Source organism: Amphimedon queenslandica, unplaced genomic scaffold (assembly GCF_000090795.2).
Source record: "Amphimedon queenslandica unplaced genomic scaffold, v1.1 AMPQUscaffold_13513, whole genome shotgun sequence".
Lineage (NCBI taxonomy): Eukaryota > Metazoa > Porifera > Demospongiae > Haplosclerida > Niphatidae > Amphimedon > Amphimedon queenslandica.
Window position 1 is genome coordinate 298,274 of NW_003546251.1, and position 18,860 is coordinate 317,133.

The following is an 18,860-nucleotide window of genomic DNA, read 5'->3' on the forward strand; positions in this document are numbered from 1 at the left end:
AATTTATTTAATAATAAATAATTTACTAATATATCATTATGCATATACATACATAATGATATACCGGTATACATAATGATATATACATACATATAACACATATAAGTACCTGTATTGTATATAAGGTATATTGCTTACCCTGTCAAATTGCATTCCAGCAACAACCCTGGTCCATGAGCAGTGGACAACGTAGCAGACACCCAGCCACATGAATATGATGAAGAGCATAAAGTGACGATGGTTATACTGCCCAACACAGTTAAACATCCAAGCTATTGGTTAATGATGTTAAGGAAGGTGATTTAATATAAGGTTTTTATGATTTCTCTCTCTCTCTTTTCTCTCTCTCTCTCTTTTCTCTCTCTCTCTTTTCTCTCTCTCTCTTTTCTCACTCTCTCTTTTCTCTCTCTCTCTCTCTCTCATCTGATACGACAATGATGATCCATTTTAAAGACACACCTGTATAAAATGAAAAAGAGAGAGAGAGGAAGGAGAGGTGAAAGGTGAAGGAGGAAGGAAGGGAGGGACAGAAAGGAAAGAAAATAAAAATTAAAAGTGCCGTGTGTACTTTCCAAACTTGTAACTATATACAAAAACAAATATAAAAGTAGAGTGAAATGAAAAAGTCGTTACAAAATTAGCATAAAATAAAGATATTTATGCACATAAACTGCAAAATGAGGAAGGCACAATACAAAGTAGTTACATTTACGTGTGTATACATGCGCTCTCTCCTCTTTCTCCCACACAACGTAATCGACACACACACACATTATCAATTATGAGATTGCTTCTTAGAATCATATATCATTTCCTCCGGCATACACATTTCTTAAATTCTTCAGTTGAACGAACGCACACATAATCACACATACACTGAGCAGTAATACAAGCTCAACAATAAACAGGCACTTTATGACGACAGGCACAAGTTTTGATGTAAGAGTATAGTAATTAGCAGCAATTCAAGAGGAAGCATTCGTGTCAACTTTAAGTGACACGTAATCACATCAGTGGTATTCAAAATATGCAGTGAATTTATTGCGTTACACGAACTGTCATTAGCAACAAATTAATTATCGGTAATTAATTATTCATCCAATTGCATTTTTGTGATTGAAATGTCGTCATGACTACTGATGGACATGACGTACTTGCCACAAATTCTGCAATGGTGAGCACGAGGAGGTTTACGAGCATCACCTGTGAAAGAGAAGGAGGGAGGGAAGATCATGTGTGTGTGTGTGTGTGTGTGACAGAGAAAGAGAGAAGTAAATGATAGTGATAAAATAGAGGTTCTTATAGACATAAAATTTCTTACACTTGTAGCAAGTTTTCCAGCCATTCTTGATCTGTAGGTCTGTTAGCTTTACTCCACTTCCCTAGAATGAGCAAATACAAACAGCATCAGTTTTATTATACTGTACATGAAAAAATGAATAGAGAGTTCTCCATAATACAAGGTATAGGGTATTTCGTCAAAAATAAAAAGTAGAGAAATCTCCATTTTAAAAATTTATTCTGATGCATATACATGTACTTATGTTGCGTTTCAATTTTGAGCTGATTCCAATCAAATTTGGATTTTTTTACAAATTTTTAAAATTACTCAAAAATCGGGCCAAAGTCCCTGTACTATAGTACAGGGATTTTAGCTAAATTTCGCCAAAAATGACTAGGAAAAAATTCTCCATTTTAATAATTTTTTCTGATACATATACATGTACTTATGTTGTATTTTAAGTTTGAGCTGATTCCGATCAAATTTAGATTTTTTATGAATTTTTAAAGTTACTCAAAAATTGGGCCAAAGTTCCTATGGAACTAATGGGTTTTTACTTGTCACGGATTTCGTGACAATGGAACAAATGGGTTTTTACTTGTCACGGATTTCGTGACAATGGAACTAATGGGTTTTTGCTTGTCACGGATTTTGTGACAATGGAACTAATGGGTTTTTACTTGTCACGGATTTCGTGACAATGGAACTAATGGGTTTTTACTTGTCACGGATTTCGTGACAATGGAACAAATGGGTTTTTACTTGTCACGGATTTCGTGACAATGGAACTAATGGGTTTTTACTTGTCACGGATTTCGTGACAATGGAACTAATGGGTTTTTGCTTGTCACGGATTTCGTGACAATGGAACTAATGGGTTTTTACTTGTCACGGATTTCGTGACAATGGAACTAATGGGTTTTTACTTGTCACGGATTTCGTGACAATGGAACTAATGGGTTTTTGCTTGTCACGGATTTCGTGACAATGGAACTAATGGGTTTTTGCTTGTCACGGATTTCGTGACAATGGAACAAATGGGTTTTTACTTGTCACGGATTTCGTGACAATGGAACTAATGGGTTTTTACTTGTCACGGATTTCGTGACAATGGAACTAATGGGTTTTTGCTTGTCACGGATTTCAGGTAAAAATCAGCCAAATTATATCAAAAATAAAAAGGAGAAAATTCTTAATTTTTATAATTTTTTCTGATGCATATACATGTTCTTATGTTGCATTTCAATTTTGAACTGATTCTGATCAAATTAGAATTTTTATTTTTTAAATTGAAAAAAATTAATTTTTCATTTTTATAATTTTTCTCATGGCATAAACAACATGAATGCATACACCAATAAATACGAGCATTACCTTGATAGATTTTCCAGGGTCAGTATAGACGCCTTTGAAGTAGTGAAATGTGATATTAATCAAGAGATAGTGACCATATATGAAGTAAAAAGTGAAAATTGGTCCACTCTCAGTTTTGTAGAGGAAAGGAACCATGTACGAGTAAAAGGTAAAGACGACCAATGAAATACCGAAAATAACTAGAATAAAACAAAACTGGGAAAAAAAGAAAAATTATTATTTTTTTAATATTAAAGGGTGTGGCCAATTATAGGCATGGCATGGGCGTGGTCGCCTTAATTATGAAAATTAATTAAAATAATGCTTCTTGTAGACAACACAAAACTAAGATTTTAAAACAACAAACACACAAAAACCTTACCATTCCTATAAGCCAGACGCTCCTCTCGCAGTAGTCAAAGAAAGGGTCGCAGCAAGCAGCCATCCATTCCAGGTGCCCGCCCCGCGGACTCCTACTGAGGGAAAGGCAAGGGAGACAGCAGGAGCGAGTCCATCCTTTTATCAGTGAAATGAATGAAGAGCAATGGAACCTCTTGAAAATACGAAGTCTTCTCATTTTTGCAAAAAGGCGTGGCTATGAGCTTAATAGTATCACACCCACACAATTTATTAAAATTTAATTTTTTTGATGCTAAAAAACACAGTTCACAAAATTTAAAAGATTACATGATGCACACATAATTTAGTCTGATGATTCAGAAATTGTTTTTTAATTTGTCTTCACAAGTCTTGACACCCAGTTGGTGAATGATTTACCAAGGCCAAGGAGAGATTTACCAGCAGAGACTGTCTCCTTGACTGGTTGAACCAACTGCTCAGTGACATTCTCCTTTAGCAAATGTGATCTTAGTAAAGGAATACTCTCCTCTGGGTTGACTCCACCGCAACTCTCCATACCAATAAAAACTAAAAAATTAATAAAATTAATGATGTAGCTTGATTAGTGTTTGTTTTCACTTTCACTCACAAAGTGTACGCTTTTCATTAAATTTCCCTTTCTTTTTCTTCTTCTTTGCCAACACTACATCGCCATGTTCAGTGAGACTCATCGGCTTGAGCCATTGACTTAATTCAAATTTTTGGTAAGTCTGCTCTTCGTCACTGAATGGCGTCCTTATCACAATGGTGCATGATTCTGGAATATTGTCTGGAGTGAGCCACATCAGAAAGGAACTGTACACGTAATATAACTCAGATGAGACAGCCATTATTAAGAGATCAACTCCTTTTAAAAGATCTTTGATTTCCTATAAAAATGCATAATCTCATCAAAAATGTTCATTTAATGCGGATTAAACTCACTTCTCTTTGGAAAAACATCATTATTCGTCCTCCAGCCATCACCTGTAGCTCCTTTTCTGGTGTAGGCAGACCAGGAACAACATCATTAGAGAGTCTGCCTTTATGGGAATATTGAATAACATCAATGGCTGTCTCAACTTTCATGGTGTATGTACGTAGACCAACTTCAGACATCCATTCATCATGAGGTTTAACACCTACAATAAAAAGTAGTGTTAATTTTGATAAATAAATAATAGTAATTTATAGTATATATGTGTACCTAGGAAGGCTACTTTTAACTCCTTGTCCATAGTTTCTTAGTTTGTAGGCTTTAATTTATGACAAACTGTGAGCCACAGAGCCGGTGTGTGAAGCATTGTCAAGCTGCTTGTTTTTATGCAGGACACATTCTAAAAATAGCAAAAAGTTAAAAATAGTAACAAGCATGACGTCTTGCTTCTATAAATAGTGACACGTCACAAGCGTTTAAAAGGTGGGGCTGCATTTGCAAGCTGAGCTTGCATGCATAATTGAATTAGTCACAAATTATGAATGAAGATGATATGTTCAGTGTTGCTTTCTTGGGTAAGTTTTATAAAGATAGAGTCTTATATATTTACATTTTTTGACTATAGGTATCAGTAAAACTCAAATTGGTACAGTAACTGAGGATTTGATTGGCCTCCGTACTTACAAACTGACAATAGACAAAATCATTAGCATTATAGAAAATGATGGACCAAAAGGTTTTGTTTTTCATATCTACAATGATCTTGATATTACTTATTCCAGGTCACTTAGATGATTCAAAATTTAGCATCACTCCAGAAAGGCAATGCCACATTTTCTGCAGTGGCAGAGAAAGCCCCTTCACATCAAGAGCAGTAAGTAGATACATGCAACAGTAAACAGGAAGGGTCACATACAGTTATGATATTATGTGTCATAGAGTTTATTAGCCTATAGAAAACAATTTTTTCCATATAGGAAGCAGCCAAAATGATTGAGGGAATTGATGTATTCATAATCTCAGCATGTACAGAGCTAGTATTTGCAAGACAGTTCCTTCAGTGGATTGATTATGCTAGTTTGCCTCAGTCAGCAGTAGTGATTGTAAGACTACCTTTTGCTGATGAAGAGAAGCCATTTTTAACGTACCATGCCTCATGGTGGCTCCAAGATATGGGACTTACTCCAGAGGGAAAAGAAACGAGGGGTAGTCGTGTAAGTAGGAAAATAAGAAGAAAGACTTGTAAGGATAAAATATGATTTTAAACAAATATTATGATATGTTTGCCTCTTGTAGTTGTACTTGGTTTGTCTGGTTATGGTGGCATGCCATTGAACGAAGGAATCACTGAAATACAGTCTCATTTGAGTTTAATTCAGAACAACAGATTGGCCAAATTTGACAAGCCAATTAAAGAAACACTTAACGCTGGACAGTCTTTATTCAATTCACTGACTAGTTGGCTTTTTAAAAGAACTCCTAGTTAAAAATCTTTACAATTATTTTTTGTTTTTATCATTCATTTGAAGTCCCATGCACATACATGTATAATCAAAATTTATCTTGCCAAACAAATTTTTATTAAACTGATAATAAATAATAATTGATAATAAATAATTATATTAATAATCCAAAGCATTAGTTGGTGTTGGAGCAATAGTGAATAATATACTACTCTCAATTGGTCCTGGCTCAAAGACTCCTCCTCCACTAGTTGTAGCAATGCATTCAGAATAATTACCATTAATGATAGACTCAGGAGGATGAAACATACTAGCAATACCAGCAGCAACCACTAGTACAATACCAAAAAGAAACACACTCCCTTTAGTTAATAGCAGTCGAACGTGCTGTGATTTTTTATTATGTGTAGGTTTGTGTGGGATTGAAGAGTCTGTATCTCCAGAATTTTGCGATAATAATGATTGTTCGTCTCCTTGTTCAGCCTCTCCTTCCTCTTCATCTTCAGCATATTTTTCTTGGGCAGTATCTTGCGAGGAGTCTTGCAATATTGCTTCCTTGGATTCTACTTATTTTTAAGGAAACAGAAAATTCATTCCTATGCAATTTTAAGCATATTAGTATACCTCTGCTGATGTCAGTGGTCATGCTAACAAGTTCAACTTCATCTGAAGTGCTGCCTCTTTCTTCATCTTCCATCTTTCTCTCTTCTTCTCCCTTTGATCTTAAAATAGCCTATATAACCAAAGAAAAAGAAATGTACAATCAAAATCCACAAATGTATTATTAATAATATTGACAAACTTGCCAATCAGTTTTGTTCTCCTAACCTTATCAGACTCCTTCTTCCAATTTAAACGGGCCATGAACACAAGCAAGCAAAATAGTTGAAAGTATGAAGCAGTTGCAAGGCCTGACCACATTCCCCTACTCCCAAGGTCTGTTAGTAAAGCTAGTGATATTCCAATTGGTAGGCCAATAATGTAGAAAGCAATAAAATTGATGACAGAAGCAAAGACCTGCTGTCCACATCCCAAGACTACACCTCTAAGGGACAACTAGAAATTAAATGAATGAATGAATAAAGAGAATATTTGAAGGTTCTGCATTACTTGGAGCTGGTCAGCAAACAATAAAATACAAACAATATCAACTAGTCCGGGTATTTTAGACAAAACTTCACTACAAATTTTGAAAAAAATTTATTAACATAAAAACCAAATAAAATTATTGAATACCTGTCTTTCGTATAAATTAGACCAAAATAAAACTTTGTTGCTTGGAGACAAATAACTTGAATAACAGTATTAGTAACTAAATTGATACAATGATCACGTGACCAAATAGCGAGCAACTTACAAACAACAGCCATTGCCACAAGAGATGCCCTTTTAGCATTTTGTGGGTTCCCTGCTCCTAACTCATTACCTATACGAACACCTGCAGCTATGGAAATACCCAATGGAATCTATAAAAATTAATAAAGAATATAGAATTAATATAATATATACTTGTTTAACTTCTTACCATAAATATTACCATAAGGACATTAACCATGATTGAGTTAACGGCTAGCTCAACTTCACTGATGCTTCCAAGGACAAATGCAGCTATTTCAAAACTGACCCACTCAAGACATGTCATAGCTACTCCTGGTATCCCCAGCTTTAAGAACTGGCCCCATTCATTTAAACTCTCCCAGCTCCAGCCTATAAAATATTGCTATCATTTTTTCATTACAAGATGTAGACTCTCCCTCTCTCTTTCTCTGTGTCCAATGAATGAAGAGCTTACCATCCCATGTCTTTGCATGCAGTTTCCTCAAACGAATGTAAATTATCAAAAATATTGCAAAGCAGTAGTATGACAACACCATCGAGATTGCAGCCCCACTTATTAATAAAAATTACAATAAACTCCAGAGTAATAACTAAGTGACTTACTTGACTCCCAAGTCTGCCCATACCACAAATATAGCATGAAATATTGCACAGGCAACATTACTAAGTGCACCAGTGAATATGAATGGCCACACTATACTCTATGTTGAAATAAATAAAAATAAAATTCTGTACTATTCATTATTATTTTTGGTACATATACCTGTGCTTGAAAATACTTCTGTAACATCCAGTACACAAAAAATGGCTACAAAACACAATTAATGCATAAAGCTACAAGATCTTCCTTGCTTACTGGCAATGCAAGACAAAATATTTGTACATATGTTCCTGAAAATCTAAAGGAAAGTATAAAGATGGGAAAGGTAGGAGACCAATAGACTTACTTTGCTACACAAGGTGCCTGCTGTAGAAGCAGCAGTATTGAATCAGTGTTCAACCATATGCAACAAACAAAGACACTAAGTAGCAGAAGTATCACTACGCCTTTAAAAGACATTCAAACATAATGACATATACATGGGATTCTTTGTGAATACCTCTCTGAAATATATGGCCAACTCTTTTATAGTTCTTATAACCAAAAGTCTAAATGTGAGTATTTGTCATACTTTTATGATTGGTGATAACTTACTTGAGAACAAAGTGTATCTGCTGCACTTGATAGACCTATTCCAACTGAAATTCCAGTAATATTACCAAACTGTGAATGAAATGCCACACACAAAATTGATAGCACACTACTATTATCTGTTACTTACTGAGCCAGCAAGTGCTATTATATGCACACAGGATCAGAGAAAGAGGGAAAGAAGAGAGAGGAAGAAAAGAAGACACAAGTCAAAAACAGTTTAACAAGACTGATATATGCTATATGTATGTTTACCAACACTGTCCAGTTCTAATGATCTGTCATTAATGTGACCGACAAAAATGAGAGAGATAAAGAGGATCATGTTTTGAAATACGAGCGTTAATATCTAAAAACGACGTGAATTAATAAGGCCACGTTCAAATAGTCTTACAATCGGTAGAGCTAGCTTTATTAGAGTAATGAGCTCCAGCTTGATCCAACCACATAGTGCCGTCTTTATCAATGAAAGTAATGATAATCTGACCTTTCCAGTTGTACTAGTAGCTACAGTAGGACCTAATGTAAACAAAAATACCTTGTTCCCAGCCTCTTTCCCATGCCATGACTTTCAGTATTCAACTCACGTGAATCAGTTTGTACTACCCAGCCGTTTACAGGAGAGCTCCCAACCTTTGCTTCTTCTCTGGCTACCTCTCCCATCTTTCACTACTCAAACGGACTGAGATCTTCTAATTTTTCCTCTAATAGACTGCTCCCTTTTTATACAAAGATGCGAAGGCTGAAGTTGCAAGAAGATGGTGCAATAGATCTTCATGATAATAATAATAAAGTAGGTGTGGCCAATGACAACTTTGATGGTATTGCACAAGCAAGCACAATTTCTGATGCTACTGATATTAACATTGATGAATTATGCAAAGAGGATAGCACTGATGTACATAAAGCAAAACAATCATGTCCTATTTTTAGCAAAAATAAATGCTGCAAGATTTTCATAGTCTTCCTAATGTGCTGCATCGTTTTCTCTACCTACGTTTTACTAGAGTTGCCAGTCGGCATGGCAAAGACTATCATAGAGGTATAATAAATACGAGTATGCATGCTACATGATTTATTCTTTTATTATAGGTTATGCAACTAACAACAACACAATACAACGTCCTCTATTCTTTATTTTTTCTGCCAACAATACTCCTTGCGCCAGTTGGAGGACTTATCACGGATAAGTTTAGAGCTGAGAGATCTCTGCCAATGTTTCTTTTGTCGTGCTGTTTGGGGCAGATTTTATTAAGTATTGGTAGTTTTCTGGGTCATTATTGGTTGATGATTGTCGGTAGAGTGTTGACTGGTGCTGGAGGAATGGTATTCGTATGTCTCTCCTCATACATTGCATCTTTCTTCACCAGACACATTAACCTGATGAATGGGATACTACTAGGAACTGCAAGACTAGGTGCTACACTCTCCGTCAATTTAAACAGTCAATTTTACTCTTCGTTAAGCTCACATGCAACCAATCATCATACAAGACTAGGTATTGTCCTACTGCTAAGTGTTGTACTGATTCTCATTGCTTTCATCTGCTCTCTGCTCCTATGGTACACACGCAGATATGTTAAACCAGCATTATATAAAAGGCGAAGTGTTACATGTAACTATCGCAACTGGTCTTGCCCTTCACTTTACTTTGTGGTACTAGCATTAGTTGCTGGTGTCTTCTATGCTGCTGTATTGACTCCAACTTCAGTTGGTGAGCTGTACTATATGCATAAGTACAGGATCAGCCTCGCCATATCAAACCTAATTAATAGTTTTGTTCACATCCTTCCTGTTTTCCTATGCCCACTATTTGGTTTAATCATCAATCAAGTTGGATACAATCCAGTATGGATACTCATTGCTGTGTTGACTGGTACTCTCAGTCATTTCTTATTAGCATACAGCAATGACAGTCAATCCTATGCTTACATTGGGTCTTTCATTGGAGGAGCTTCATACTCAATGTTCACCTCATCAATATGGCCCATGGTCTCACTGATAGTGAAGCCAGAGTTCATTGGACTTGGCTATGGGATTCAACAAGCAGTTATAAGTTGTTTTCAAGTGCTAGTGGCATCCACCGTTGGATCTGTAGCTGATAATTATGGATATTTTATGGTCCAGCTGTATTACATTGCACTCTCAATGATTTCGCTTTCATTAGTGCTGCTCTTAAACATGATAGACTACACTAGTCATCGTGAAAAAAGAGTCAATATGTCTAAGACCAAACGAAAACTTCGAAATAAAGAGAAGCTCTAAAACCAAGCTGTGAGAGAACGAGTGAGTCTTTTTACACAATAAATATAATTGTAATGAATGAAATTTTGAGTTAATTTACACTAAGTTTTTGAAGTTGAGCTACTAATATTTGATTTACTCTTTAACCTCTTTCTTAATACCGGCTTCCTTTTTGACACAAAAGACATCTTTCTTTTGTCATTTCTTAAGTGACGCGAAGGCCTAGAGGGACAGTGCTGCTTCTTGTGATCGAATGCTCCACATACAAAACAACCAGACTTCCTCCTAACATATCACACACAGACTAATGCTATATTATAATCATTTCCTTACATTGACTTCTGCTGACAATCATGTTGTGATGGCTGGCAGGATTTGCATGTTAAGCAATGATCATGAGCTGAAGAGGAAGAGAGAGAGAGAGGAAGAGGGGGAAGGAAGATAAAGATGAATGTTGATCAATTATAGTGGCATGAGTCATTACTTTCTTTAACACAAGTACCACATTGATGACAATGCTTATATGATCTTCCATCCTACAAATAAAAAAGAACTACATTAATACATAAAATTCTTTTGCTTACTTTTGAGGTGCAACAATCACAAATTGAGCAATGTTCATTCAAAGAGCTCACATAACGATTACACACTGAGCAATACCTAATAGCACATAGCAAACAAAAATTTAAGCCTCTCTCGATCTCTCTCTCTAACTAACTTGTATCCTTCATCAGTAGGTAACACAAGACCGGGTAATGGAATATTAGTAAAGAAACGGACAGGAGAGGGTTTACCCTTCTTGCCATTGTCACCATAGTAGCGATGGTTTCCATAGGTTACCTAGTAGACTGGATTAGACAGGTGGCATGGAGCGAGGACGGGAGAGAGAGAGAGAGGGTGTACCTGATAATCAAGCATAAGAAATGTAGGGAATGATTCAGTGACATGAACTTCATTGAAGTATGGAAACACAAGGAGAGTAGAACACTCTATTGCAATGAAGAAAGTATAATGTGCATTAGAATAAACTCTGGCAAATAATTAGTATAGTTTTGATGCCGCCATGCATACATGTATAGTAGTTCTTCAATCAGAATTAGCTCCAATATAAAACAGTACTGCATGTCATTATAAAACTCTTAATTGGTAAAAGATCATTACCGGTTCCTATTAAATTCCAAATGATGTCCACTCCAGTTCTCAATGCATTCAATAGACCACCAAATGGAGGATCGATTATAAGTAAGATCCTATCTTGAGGCACAGACTCAATGAATCTCATTAGTGACTCCTTTCCCTTTCCTTCGTCATAAAAGAATCCGTTGAACATATTGAAGCGCTGAAACACTTCCCCTCCATAAAACTGATGCTAAAAATAATTACCAACACCACCATAGGAGGTTAAAGAAATAATGCGCTTACAAATCTGTGATCAATATCAAGCAGGAAGCCTTTAATTCCAGCCCCTGCTAAAGCTTCAAAAATCCTTTTAAATAAAAGCATTATTTGTATACATACATAAAGACATTGTATACTTTGGTGTCCCTAGACAAATGGCATGTGAAAAATTCAACCTCTTCATCTCAGATAGAATGAATGAGTGGGTTTTGTCCGAAAAGAAATATTGCTAAAAGTGTGGAATTAACTTTTTAAAACATTATTATTTTATGTACTGCTTGTCCTTTATTATCACTGGCTGGGTATAACAACAGAGTTGGTTGCTGTGCCTCTTCCTTTGTAATCCTCTCTCTATGTGAATGTTTGTTATGAATGTGTCCATCTTTATCAGTGGCATACAACAAGCTGCACTCTATGCAGAAACTAATGGAATTGATTGGAGGAGCTGCACTACTACTACTAGATAAAGAAACAGTATGGGATTGAGTAAGTGAAGCCTGATACTCTCTATAGAGACTCATGTAGTGCTCCCTCTTCTCTCCTGAGAGTGGCTGATCAGTGTAATGAAAGAACTGGCAGCCTTTTCTGTTTCGATGGACAGCGCAAGCATAAAACTGTCTGCTGGTGTGCTTCTCTTGGTAATAGCGTCTGAATACTAATGTAGGACCTGGGATTGGTGTTTTTTAACTGTTGGTAAGGATAGGATTGTTTTTACCATGAATACAGTATGGAGGTGAATCAGAGACAGCAAGATCACCTAGTTCCACTCTGGCAGCCATGTTTTGGAGGGAGAGCTTTATGCGCATGCGTGAGTTTGACTTTTTCCCGGGTAGTCTAAAGTTATGAGCATGCGCAAAACTTCTATTCTTAACCCTTTTCTAACTAAGTTTTGCAGCAAGAATCTCTTACCACGTGTTGCCAAGATGATGGTAAGTTCATCAATTCTCACCATCAAAATTATTGTTTTATTTATTTACACAGAAAGCACCTATTATACTGTTGAAGGAAGGGACTGATTCCAGCCAGGGAAAGTCTCAGATTATTAGTAACGTCAATGCATGCGAGGCTGTAGTTGATGCTGTACGGTCTACACTTGGACCTAGGGGAATGGATAAACTAATAGTTGACGGACACGGTATAAGCAAAAAATTAATAACGATATAATTAATTAATGGGCGGGGTAGTTGGCTGAGAAGCAAAGGGCGTCGTACCTTTAATTAGAAATTAATTATAATTCCCACTAGGGAAAACTACTATATCAAATGACGGTGCTACTATTATGAAGCTGTTGGATATTGTGCATCCAGCTGCCAAGACTCTTGTTGATATCTCTTTATCGCAAGATGCAGAGGTGAATATATGGTTTAATTTAATTTGGGCAAAGATCATGTACTATAGTACAGGGTTATTTTGCCAAAAATGAAAAGGAGAATTAGCCGTTTTAATAACTTTTCCTGATGCATATACATGTTCTTATGCTGCATAGAAAGTTTGAACTGATTCCGATTAAAATTGGATTTTTTACGAATTTTTAAAGTTGCTCAAAAATCGGCCAATGTCCCTGTACTGTAGTACAGGGTCACGGACCAAATTTTGCCAAAAATGACTAGGAGAGAATTCTCCATTTTTATAACTTTTCCTGATACATATACATGTTCTTATGTTGTGTAGAAAGTTTGAGCTGATTCCGATTAAAATTGGATTTTTTACGAATTTTTAAAGTTGCTCAAAAATCAGGCCAAAGTCCCTGTACTGTAGTACAGGATCACGGACCAAATTTTGCCAAAAATGACTAGGAGAGAGTTCTTCATTTTTATGACTTTTCCTGATACATATACATGTTCTTAAGTTGCATAGAAAGTTTGAGCGGATTCCGATTAAAATTGGATTTTTTACGAATTTTTAAAATTACTCAAAAATCAGGCCAAAAACCAAAGGCTAAAGTACTTCCTTTAAAAGAGCATTTTATAATTAACAAAATAATAGTTTATAAAGCTCCCTGCCTCTCCTATCTCTACAGGTCGGTGATGGTACTACCTCAGTGGTCCTCATTGCTGGTGAGATACTAAAGAACTGCAAGCCGTTTGTCGAGGATAATGTCCACCCTCAGATCATAGTGAGGGGACTGAGGAGAGCAGCAGAGCTGGCACTGAGTAAACTGACTGAGATATCAGTACAAGTGAAGAAGGATAACCCAGAGTGAGTGAAAGGAGGAGAGCCCCTTTAATTATGAGAAATAATGAAATGAATAATAGTTGTACTACATGATAGAAAGTGTATTTATTAGTAGTATTTTTTTTTTTTTTTTTAGTATTTTTGGAATTTTTAAAGTTATAATAGTCTCAACACTACATCAGTTGCATGCATGGTCATTTTATAATTATAATAATAATAATAATAATAATAATAATAATAATAGTAATTCATGTAGTAGAGTGTTCATTTATTATTTTTATCTAATGTTTAGGGAGCAGAGACAGCTCCTGGTAAAATGTGCTGCTACTTCTCTGAGCTCGAAACTGATCGCTCGTCAGAAAGAGTTTTTCTCTGAGATGGTAGTGAACGCTGTTAGCTTGCTTGACGATATGCTCCCACTTAACATGATCGGAATCAAGAAAGTGACAGGAGGATCACTAGAGGTAGGAAAGGAGGAGAGAAGAGGAGAAGTTTAAAAGGTTTAGAATTGCATTAAGTGCTACAGTTTAAAATTTTTTGATGGAAATCAGAATTATAATGTAATCCATTGACAATTTTTTAATCAGAAAAATTTGCTTTTATTATTATTATTATTATTATTATTACTATTTATTATTATTATTATTTAATTAGGAGTCCCAGTTGATAGCTGGTGTTGCATTCAAGAAGACATTCTCTTATGCTGGTTTTGAGATGCAGCCAAAGAAGTATCAGAATCCAAGGATAGCTCTCCTTAACATTGAACTGGAGCTTAAATCTGAGAAGGAAAATGCCGAAATACGCATCGACAATGTTGAGGTACGGTATACCTATTGGAATTATCTCAACAAAATTTTATTATTTTTATTCAATTTTTTTGGCCACATTCTTGGTCAAAATTGTCCTAGAAAATAGAAAATTTTTTCCAGTTTTTAACTGATAAATTATATCATTTTTGTGTTGTTGATATGTTGTTACAGGAGTATCAGAGTATAGTCGATGCCGAGTGGAGTATACTTTATGAGAAACTGGAGAAGATAGTCGCCAGCGGAGCTAAAGTGGTCCTTTCCAAGCTACCGATTGGCGATGTCGCTACTCAATATTTCGCTGACAGGTTTAGAAATAAATTAAAATAATACAATACCATTTAATCTTGATGCATGCTTAGGCATCCTTTTTGAAGCTGTTCTTACTCTATTTTTTAAAAATTAATTATTAATGAATATGATTTTTAGGGACGTGTTCTGTGCTGGTCGGGTTGTTGAGGAAGATTTGAGGCGGACCATGAAAGCTTGTGGTGGCTCTATTCAGACTACAGTCAATAACCTCACCACTGATGTATTGGGATCTTGTGAGTCGTTTGAAGAGCAACAAATCGGAGGAGAAAGGTTGTTATTATTATTATTATAAATGAATGTATAATTATATAAAATAATTATTATTTCTTGTTAAGTTATGTTTTAGCTCTAAATTAATTTTCTCTCTTGTTAAAAAATGAATCTTCTTGTCTGTTCTTTTTTTTGTTGTGTAGATACAATTTATTCAAAGGCTGTCCAGAGGCAAAGACGTGCACGTTCATATTAAGAGGAGGAGCTGAACAATTCATTGAAGAAACAGAGAGATCACTCCATGATGCCATCATGATTGTGAGGAGAACAATAAAGAATGATGCAATAGTAGCTGGTAAGACAAAGAGAAAGAGTACTGAGCACAAGTCCCTGTACTATAGTGCTGAGTCGTCCAAATTTTGCCAAAAATGACTAGGAGAGAATTCTCCATTTTTATATTTTTATCTGATACATGTACATGTTCTTATGTTGTGTAGCAAGTTTGAGCCGATTCTGATCAAAATTGGATTTTTTATGAATTTTTAAAGTTTCTCTAAAATCGGACAAAAATCCCTGTACTATAGTACATGGTCTCGGGCCAAATTTTGCCAAAATTGACTAGGAGAGAATTCTCCATTTTTATGGTATTTCCTGATGCATATACATGTTCTTATGTTGTGTAGCAAGTTTGAGCTAATTTCGATCAAAATTGGATTTTTTATGAATTTTTAAAGTTATTGAAAAAGTCATGCCCATGAAGCATGTTGTTGTGTATAGCTCTTACTTAGCATCCTTTGTGGAAACCCTGCTCACTCAACTTGTGTTACAACCTGAAATGCTATGAACAATTGGTCAAACTGGTGCATAGATATAATCTCTCTCCCTTTCTCTCTCTTCCCTCCCCAGGTGGTGGAGCAGTTGAGATGGAGCTAAGCAAGTACTTGCGTGATTTCTCGCGGACTATAGCCGGCAAAGAGCAGCTCATCATAGCAGCTGTTGCTAAATCCCTTGAAGTCATTCCTCGTCAGTTATGTGACAATGCTGGCTTTGACTCTACCAACATTCTAAATAGACTGAGGCAGGCCCACGCTCAAGGTAACACGATGTATTCTTTAACAATCAATTGAAGATTTTTTACCTTTTTCTTTCTTTTTCTCTTGCTCTCCATTAGGTAAAATGTGGTTTGGTGTTGATATCACTCGTGAAGACATTGCTGATAATTTCTCTTCATTCGTTTGGGAGCCAGCCATTGTCAAACGTAACTCAATCACAGGAGCCATTGAAGCCGCCACACTCATCCTCTCTGTTGATGAAACCATTAGGAACCCAAAGTCATCATCTGACGGACCCCCAGGGGCCCTCCCTTCACGTGGGCGGGGAGGAAAGCCACGTAGAGACCTTCCCTAATATAATATTGAACTGTATTTTGATGATTTCAGTTGTTGAGGATTACATGTATTATTATCATTATTATTATTATTAGTATGATAGTTGATGTTTTGTTTTGAAAATGGGTTTTCCAATAGATGCTACTTTTAATTAAATGTGCTGTATGTGCATGCATTTACGTAGTGAGGAAAGAAATAATTTTTTAAGTGCAAGTATAATATTTGTTAAACTGTTAATTGGAGGGTGCCAGAAAAAATAATCTCTGCAAGTCACTTGTTAACACCTCAAGGTGTTAACAAGATGCTAATAAGGTGTAAACAGTATATTAACAAGGTGTTAACAAGATGCTAATAAAGTGTGAACAATATATTAACAAGGTGTTAACAAGATGCTAATAAGGTGTGAACAATATGTTTAAAAGGTGTGAACAAGCTAACAAGGTGTTAAAAAGGTGTCAAAAAAATTTTTTTAAATGAGCAACTTGTGCATAATTATTTTTTTGCAACATTGCAACAAAAATATTTTCTGTCATTTCTGCTCTTTTAATTATAGAGACATCTTTAATTTATTTGTTTTAAAAATAAAAATAATTTAATAATTATAAGGAATATAATAATATCGTCGGAGTTATAATGATAATAAAGAATTAACACAATGAAACGGTCTATTCAGTTTTTTCTAAATTTATCTAAAGTCGCTTGGACTTTCACTCCTTTGTTTCCATGACAACGTTCCTGTATCCACTTGGCACACTGTGACTCAGCAGTTCTCCTAGCAGTGGCCCCTCCAACTGTTGAAATGACTCGTTGAGGACTCAGACTTTGAACGAAAGTCCTAAGCTCCGAGAAACTGCTATGTTCGCTGTATGGGACACCTTATAAGGTCATAAATAAGTAATTATTAATAAGGAGGCACACCCACTACTTACCGTACATGGTGACCACGCCTCTCACAACTGGTCTAATGTCTTGCAGTGAGTTGTGTTTGGTAGTTGCCGTCCAGCCAGTTGGTTTGAAAGCCAGTATGGAAGTATAGTGAGTTGAATAATGTCGAAGATATAGAGTGAGTTCCTATAATAGAAAAATAAAATAAAATGATGGATTTATTAAGAAATTCAGTACATACATGTACATTGTACATGTATTATAGCCAGATTATGAAAATACATACTGGTAAATACATATATCATTATACTATTCTTATTATTATCTACCCCTCCATCAGTGGTAGATGGTTTTATTTAACTTTGTTTTTATTGTACATGTAGTCTCCTTTTCTGTTAATTAATTAATTTATTTATTATTATTATTATTATTATTATTATTATTATTATTATCATCACTTACCTCTACATTCATTTTATTCAGTGACATTACATGTATTGGTGAGGCCAATGGTGAATGGCAATTAACTACTGACATGATCTCCTTTGATTCTAAACACTGAAGTATCTTGTACCTCTCCTTGCTAACATAACACTGGCAGCCTAATGAGTTAGCAATAGCTAGGGAAAGGGAACTCATTTCAATCATTATTATTATTATGTTTAACTAATGTATGAATTCAAAATCTCCCATCTACATGGACTAATAGTAATATATACATGCATAATACTAGCCTTACTTGATACTAGTGGAATAGTAAAATTTTAAAGTTTGCTAAAAAAAATTGGGCCAATGAATGACCAAAGGCTTTGGTCATTGGCCCGACTTTCAAGCAATTAACTTTAAAAATTCGTGAAAAATTCAAATTAGATTGAAATCAGCTCAAAATTAATTTGCAACATGAGAATGTGTATATGCATCAGAAAAATTATAAAAATGGAGAATTCTCTACTTCATTTTAAAAAAAATTCGACCAAGGACTAAAGGCTTACAGCCTTGAGTATTTTCAAAAAATGGCCCGTTTTTTAAAATGACCATAACTTAAAAATTTTTTATCGGAATCGACTCAAAAGTTTCTACACAGCATAAGGACATCAATATGTATCAGAAAATGTAATAAAAATTGGGGGTGATTTCGGAGCCATTTTTCGGAAAAACCAGCTCGTTTTAAAAATGACCATAACTTGAAAATTTTTCATCGGAATTGGCTCAAACTTTCTACACAGCATAAGGACATCAATATGCATCAGAAAATGTAATAAAAATGGGGGGTGATTTCGGAGCCATTTTTCGGAAAAAACCATGGGCTATAGCCTTGGGTATTTCTCAAAAAATGGCTCGTTTTTAAAAATGACCATAACTTGAAAAATTTTGATTGGAATCGACTCAAACTTTCTACACAGCATAAGGACGTCAATATGTATCAGAAAATGTAATAAAAATTGAGGGTGATTTCGGAGCCATTTTTCGGAAAAAACCATGGGCTATAGCCTTGGGTA

The 18,860-nt window shown here is 35.4% G+C and overlaps 7 protein-coding genes across 8 annotated transcripts in view; 3 read left to right on the forward strand and 4 right to left on the reverse strand.

Annotated features, from left to right (window-relative positions):
- The window catches only part of LOC109587205 (probable palmitoyltransferase ZDHHC16), a 9,644-nt gene extending 5,314 nt beyond the window's left edge, over nt 1–4,330 (reverse strand). Inside the window, exons 1-9 of the mRNA XM_020003443.1 lie at nt 4,221–4,330; nt 3,959–4,155; nt 3,624–3,903; nt 3,018–3,562; nt 2,657–2,851; nt 1,322–1,382; nt 1,155–1,203; nt 431–459; nt 139–272 (exon numbers count right to left, since the gene is read on the reverse strand). Of these exons, the coding sequence (XP_019859002.1) occupies nt 139–272; nt 431–459; nt 1,155–1,203; nt 1,322–1,382; nt 2,657–2,851; nt 3,018–3,212 (663 nt within the window). The 5' untranslated portion in view covers nt 3,213–3,562; nt 3,624–3,903; nt 3,959–4,155; nt 4,221–4,330. The remainder of the gene's footprint in view (nt 1–138; nt 273–430; nt 460–1,154; nt 1,204–1,321; nt 1,383–2,656; nt 2,852–3,017; nt 3,563–3,623; nt 3,904–3,958; nt 4,156–4,220) is intronic.
- A 106-nt stretch (nt 4,331–4,436) lies between these two features.
- On the forward strand, nt 4,437–5,504 carry LOC109587239 (uncharacterized). Its single transcript, XM_020003478.1, has 5 exons — nt 4,437–4,525; nt 4,576–4,686; nt 4,733–4,824; nt 4,928–5,192; nt 5,247–5,504. The coding sequence occupies exons 1-5, from the start codon at nt 4,489–4,491 to the stop codon at nt 5,435–5,437; spliced, it is 696 nt and encodes a 231-aa protein (XP_019859037.1). The 5' UTR covers nt 4,437–4,488; the 3' UTR covers nt 5,438–5,504.
- A 9-nt stretch (nt 5,505–5,513) lies between these two features.
- Nucleotides 5,514–8,707, reverse strand: LOC100633117 (multidrug and toxin extrusion protein 1-like). Of its 2 annotated transcripts, none has more exons than XM_020003452.1 (18): nt 8,531–8,707; nt 8,338–8,462; nt 8,199–8,292; nt 8,074–8,087; nt 7,947–8,015; nt 7,852–7,900; nt 7,699–7,798; nt 7,608–7,650; nt 7,515–7,559; nt 7,355–7,452; nt 7,206–7,303; nt 6,939–7,120; nt 6,771–6,879; nt 6,650–6,725; nt 6,524–6,593; nt 6,242–6,469; nt 6,038–6,146; nt 5,514–5,976 (listed from the first exon to the last, which is right to left on the reverse strand). In XM_020003452.1, the coding sequence occupies exons 1-18, from the start codon at nt 8,604–8,606 to the stop codon at nt 5,573–5,575; spliced, it is 1,989 nt and encodes a 662-aa protein (XP_019859011.1). In that variant the 5' UTR covers nt 8,607–8,707; the 3' UTR covers nt 5,514–5,572. The 2 variants fall into 2 exon arrangements, with proteins under 2 accessions (XP_019859011.1, XP_019859010.1); XM_020003451.1 differs by having other exon boundaries at nt 5,514–5,979.
- LOC105315835 (major facilitator superfamily domain-containing protein 1-like) lies at nt 8,666–10,330 on the forward strand. Its single transcript, XM_011410597.2, has 2 exons — nt 8,666–8,985; nt 9,036–10,330. Exons 1-2 carry the CDS (start codon nt 8,677–8,679, stop codon nt 10,206–10,208), a joined length of 1,482 nt encoding a protein of 493 aa, XP_011408899.1. The 5' UTR covers nt 8,666–8,676; the 3' UTR covers nt 10,209–10,330.
- Nucleotides 10,217–12,410, reverse strand: LOC105315842 (zinc finger CCHC domain-containing protein 4-like). The gene is made up of 11 exons (XM_011410606.2): nt 12,301–12,410; nt 11,861–12,252; nt 11,723–11,814; nt 11,610–11,673; nt 11,349–11,556; nt 11,091–11,176; nt 10,906–11,027; nt 10,772–10,847; nt 10,672–10,723; nt 10,521–10,587; nt 10,217–10,472 (listed from the first exon to the last, which is right to left on the reverse strand). The coding sequence occupies exons 1-11, from the start codon at nt 12,389–12,391 to the stop codon at nt 10,289–10,291; spliced, it is 1,434 nt and encodes a 477-aa protein (XP_011408908.2). The 5' UTR covers nt 12,392–12,410; the 3' UTR covers nt 10,217–10,288.
- Nucleotides 12,411–12,423: 13 nt separating this feature from the next.
- On the forward strand, nt 12,424–16,632 carry LOC100638580 (T-complex protein 1 subunit eta-like). The gene is made up of 11 exons (XM_020003459.1): nt 12,424–12,514; nt 12,567–12,720; nt 12,830–12,936; nt 13,606–13,784; nt 14,053–14,224; nt 14,415–14,579; nt 14,741–14,874; nt 14,996–15,148; nt 15,292–15,443; nt 15,995–16,183; nt 16,260–16,632. Exons 1-11 carry the CDS (start codon nt 12,428–12,430, stop codon nt 16,493–16,495), a joined length of 1,728 nt encoding a protein of 575 aa, XP_019859018.1. The 5' UTR covers nt 12,424–12,427; the 3' UTR covers nt 16,496–16,632.
- Nucleotides 16,633–17,076: 444 nt separating this feature from the next.
- The window catches only part of LOC100633243 (DNA cross-link repair 1A protein-like), a 6,483-nt gene continuing 4,699 nt past the window's right edge, over nt 17,077–18,860 (reverse strand). Inside the window, exons 7-9 of the mRNA XM_020003511.1 lie at nt 17,824–17,981; nt 17,406–17,547; nt 17,077–17,351 (exon numbers count right to left, since the gene is read on the reverse strand). Coding sequence (XP_019859070.1) covers nt 17,146–17,351; nt 17,406–17,547; nt 17,824–17,981 — 506 coding nt within the window. The 3' untranslated portion in view covers nt 17,077–17,145. The remainder of the gene's footprint in view (nt 17,352–17,405; nt 17,548–17,823; nt 17,982–18,860) is intronic.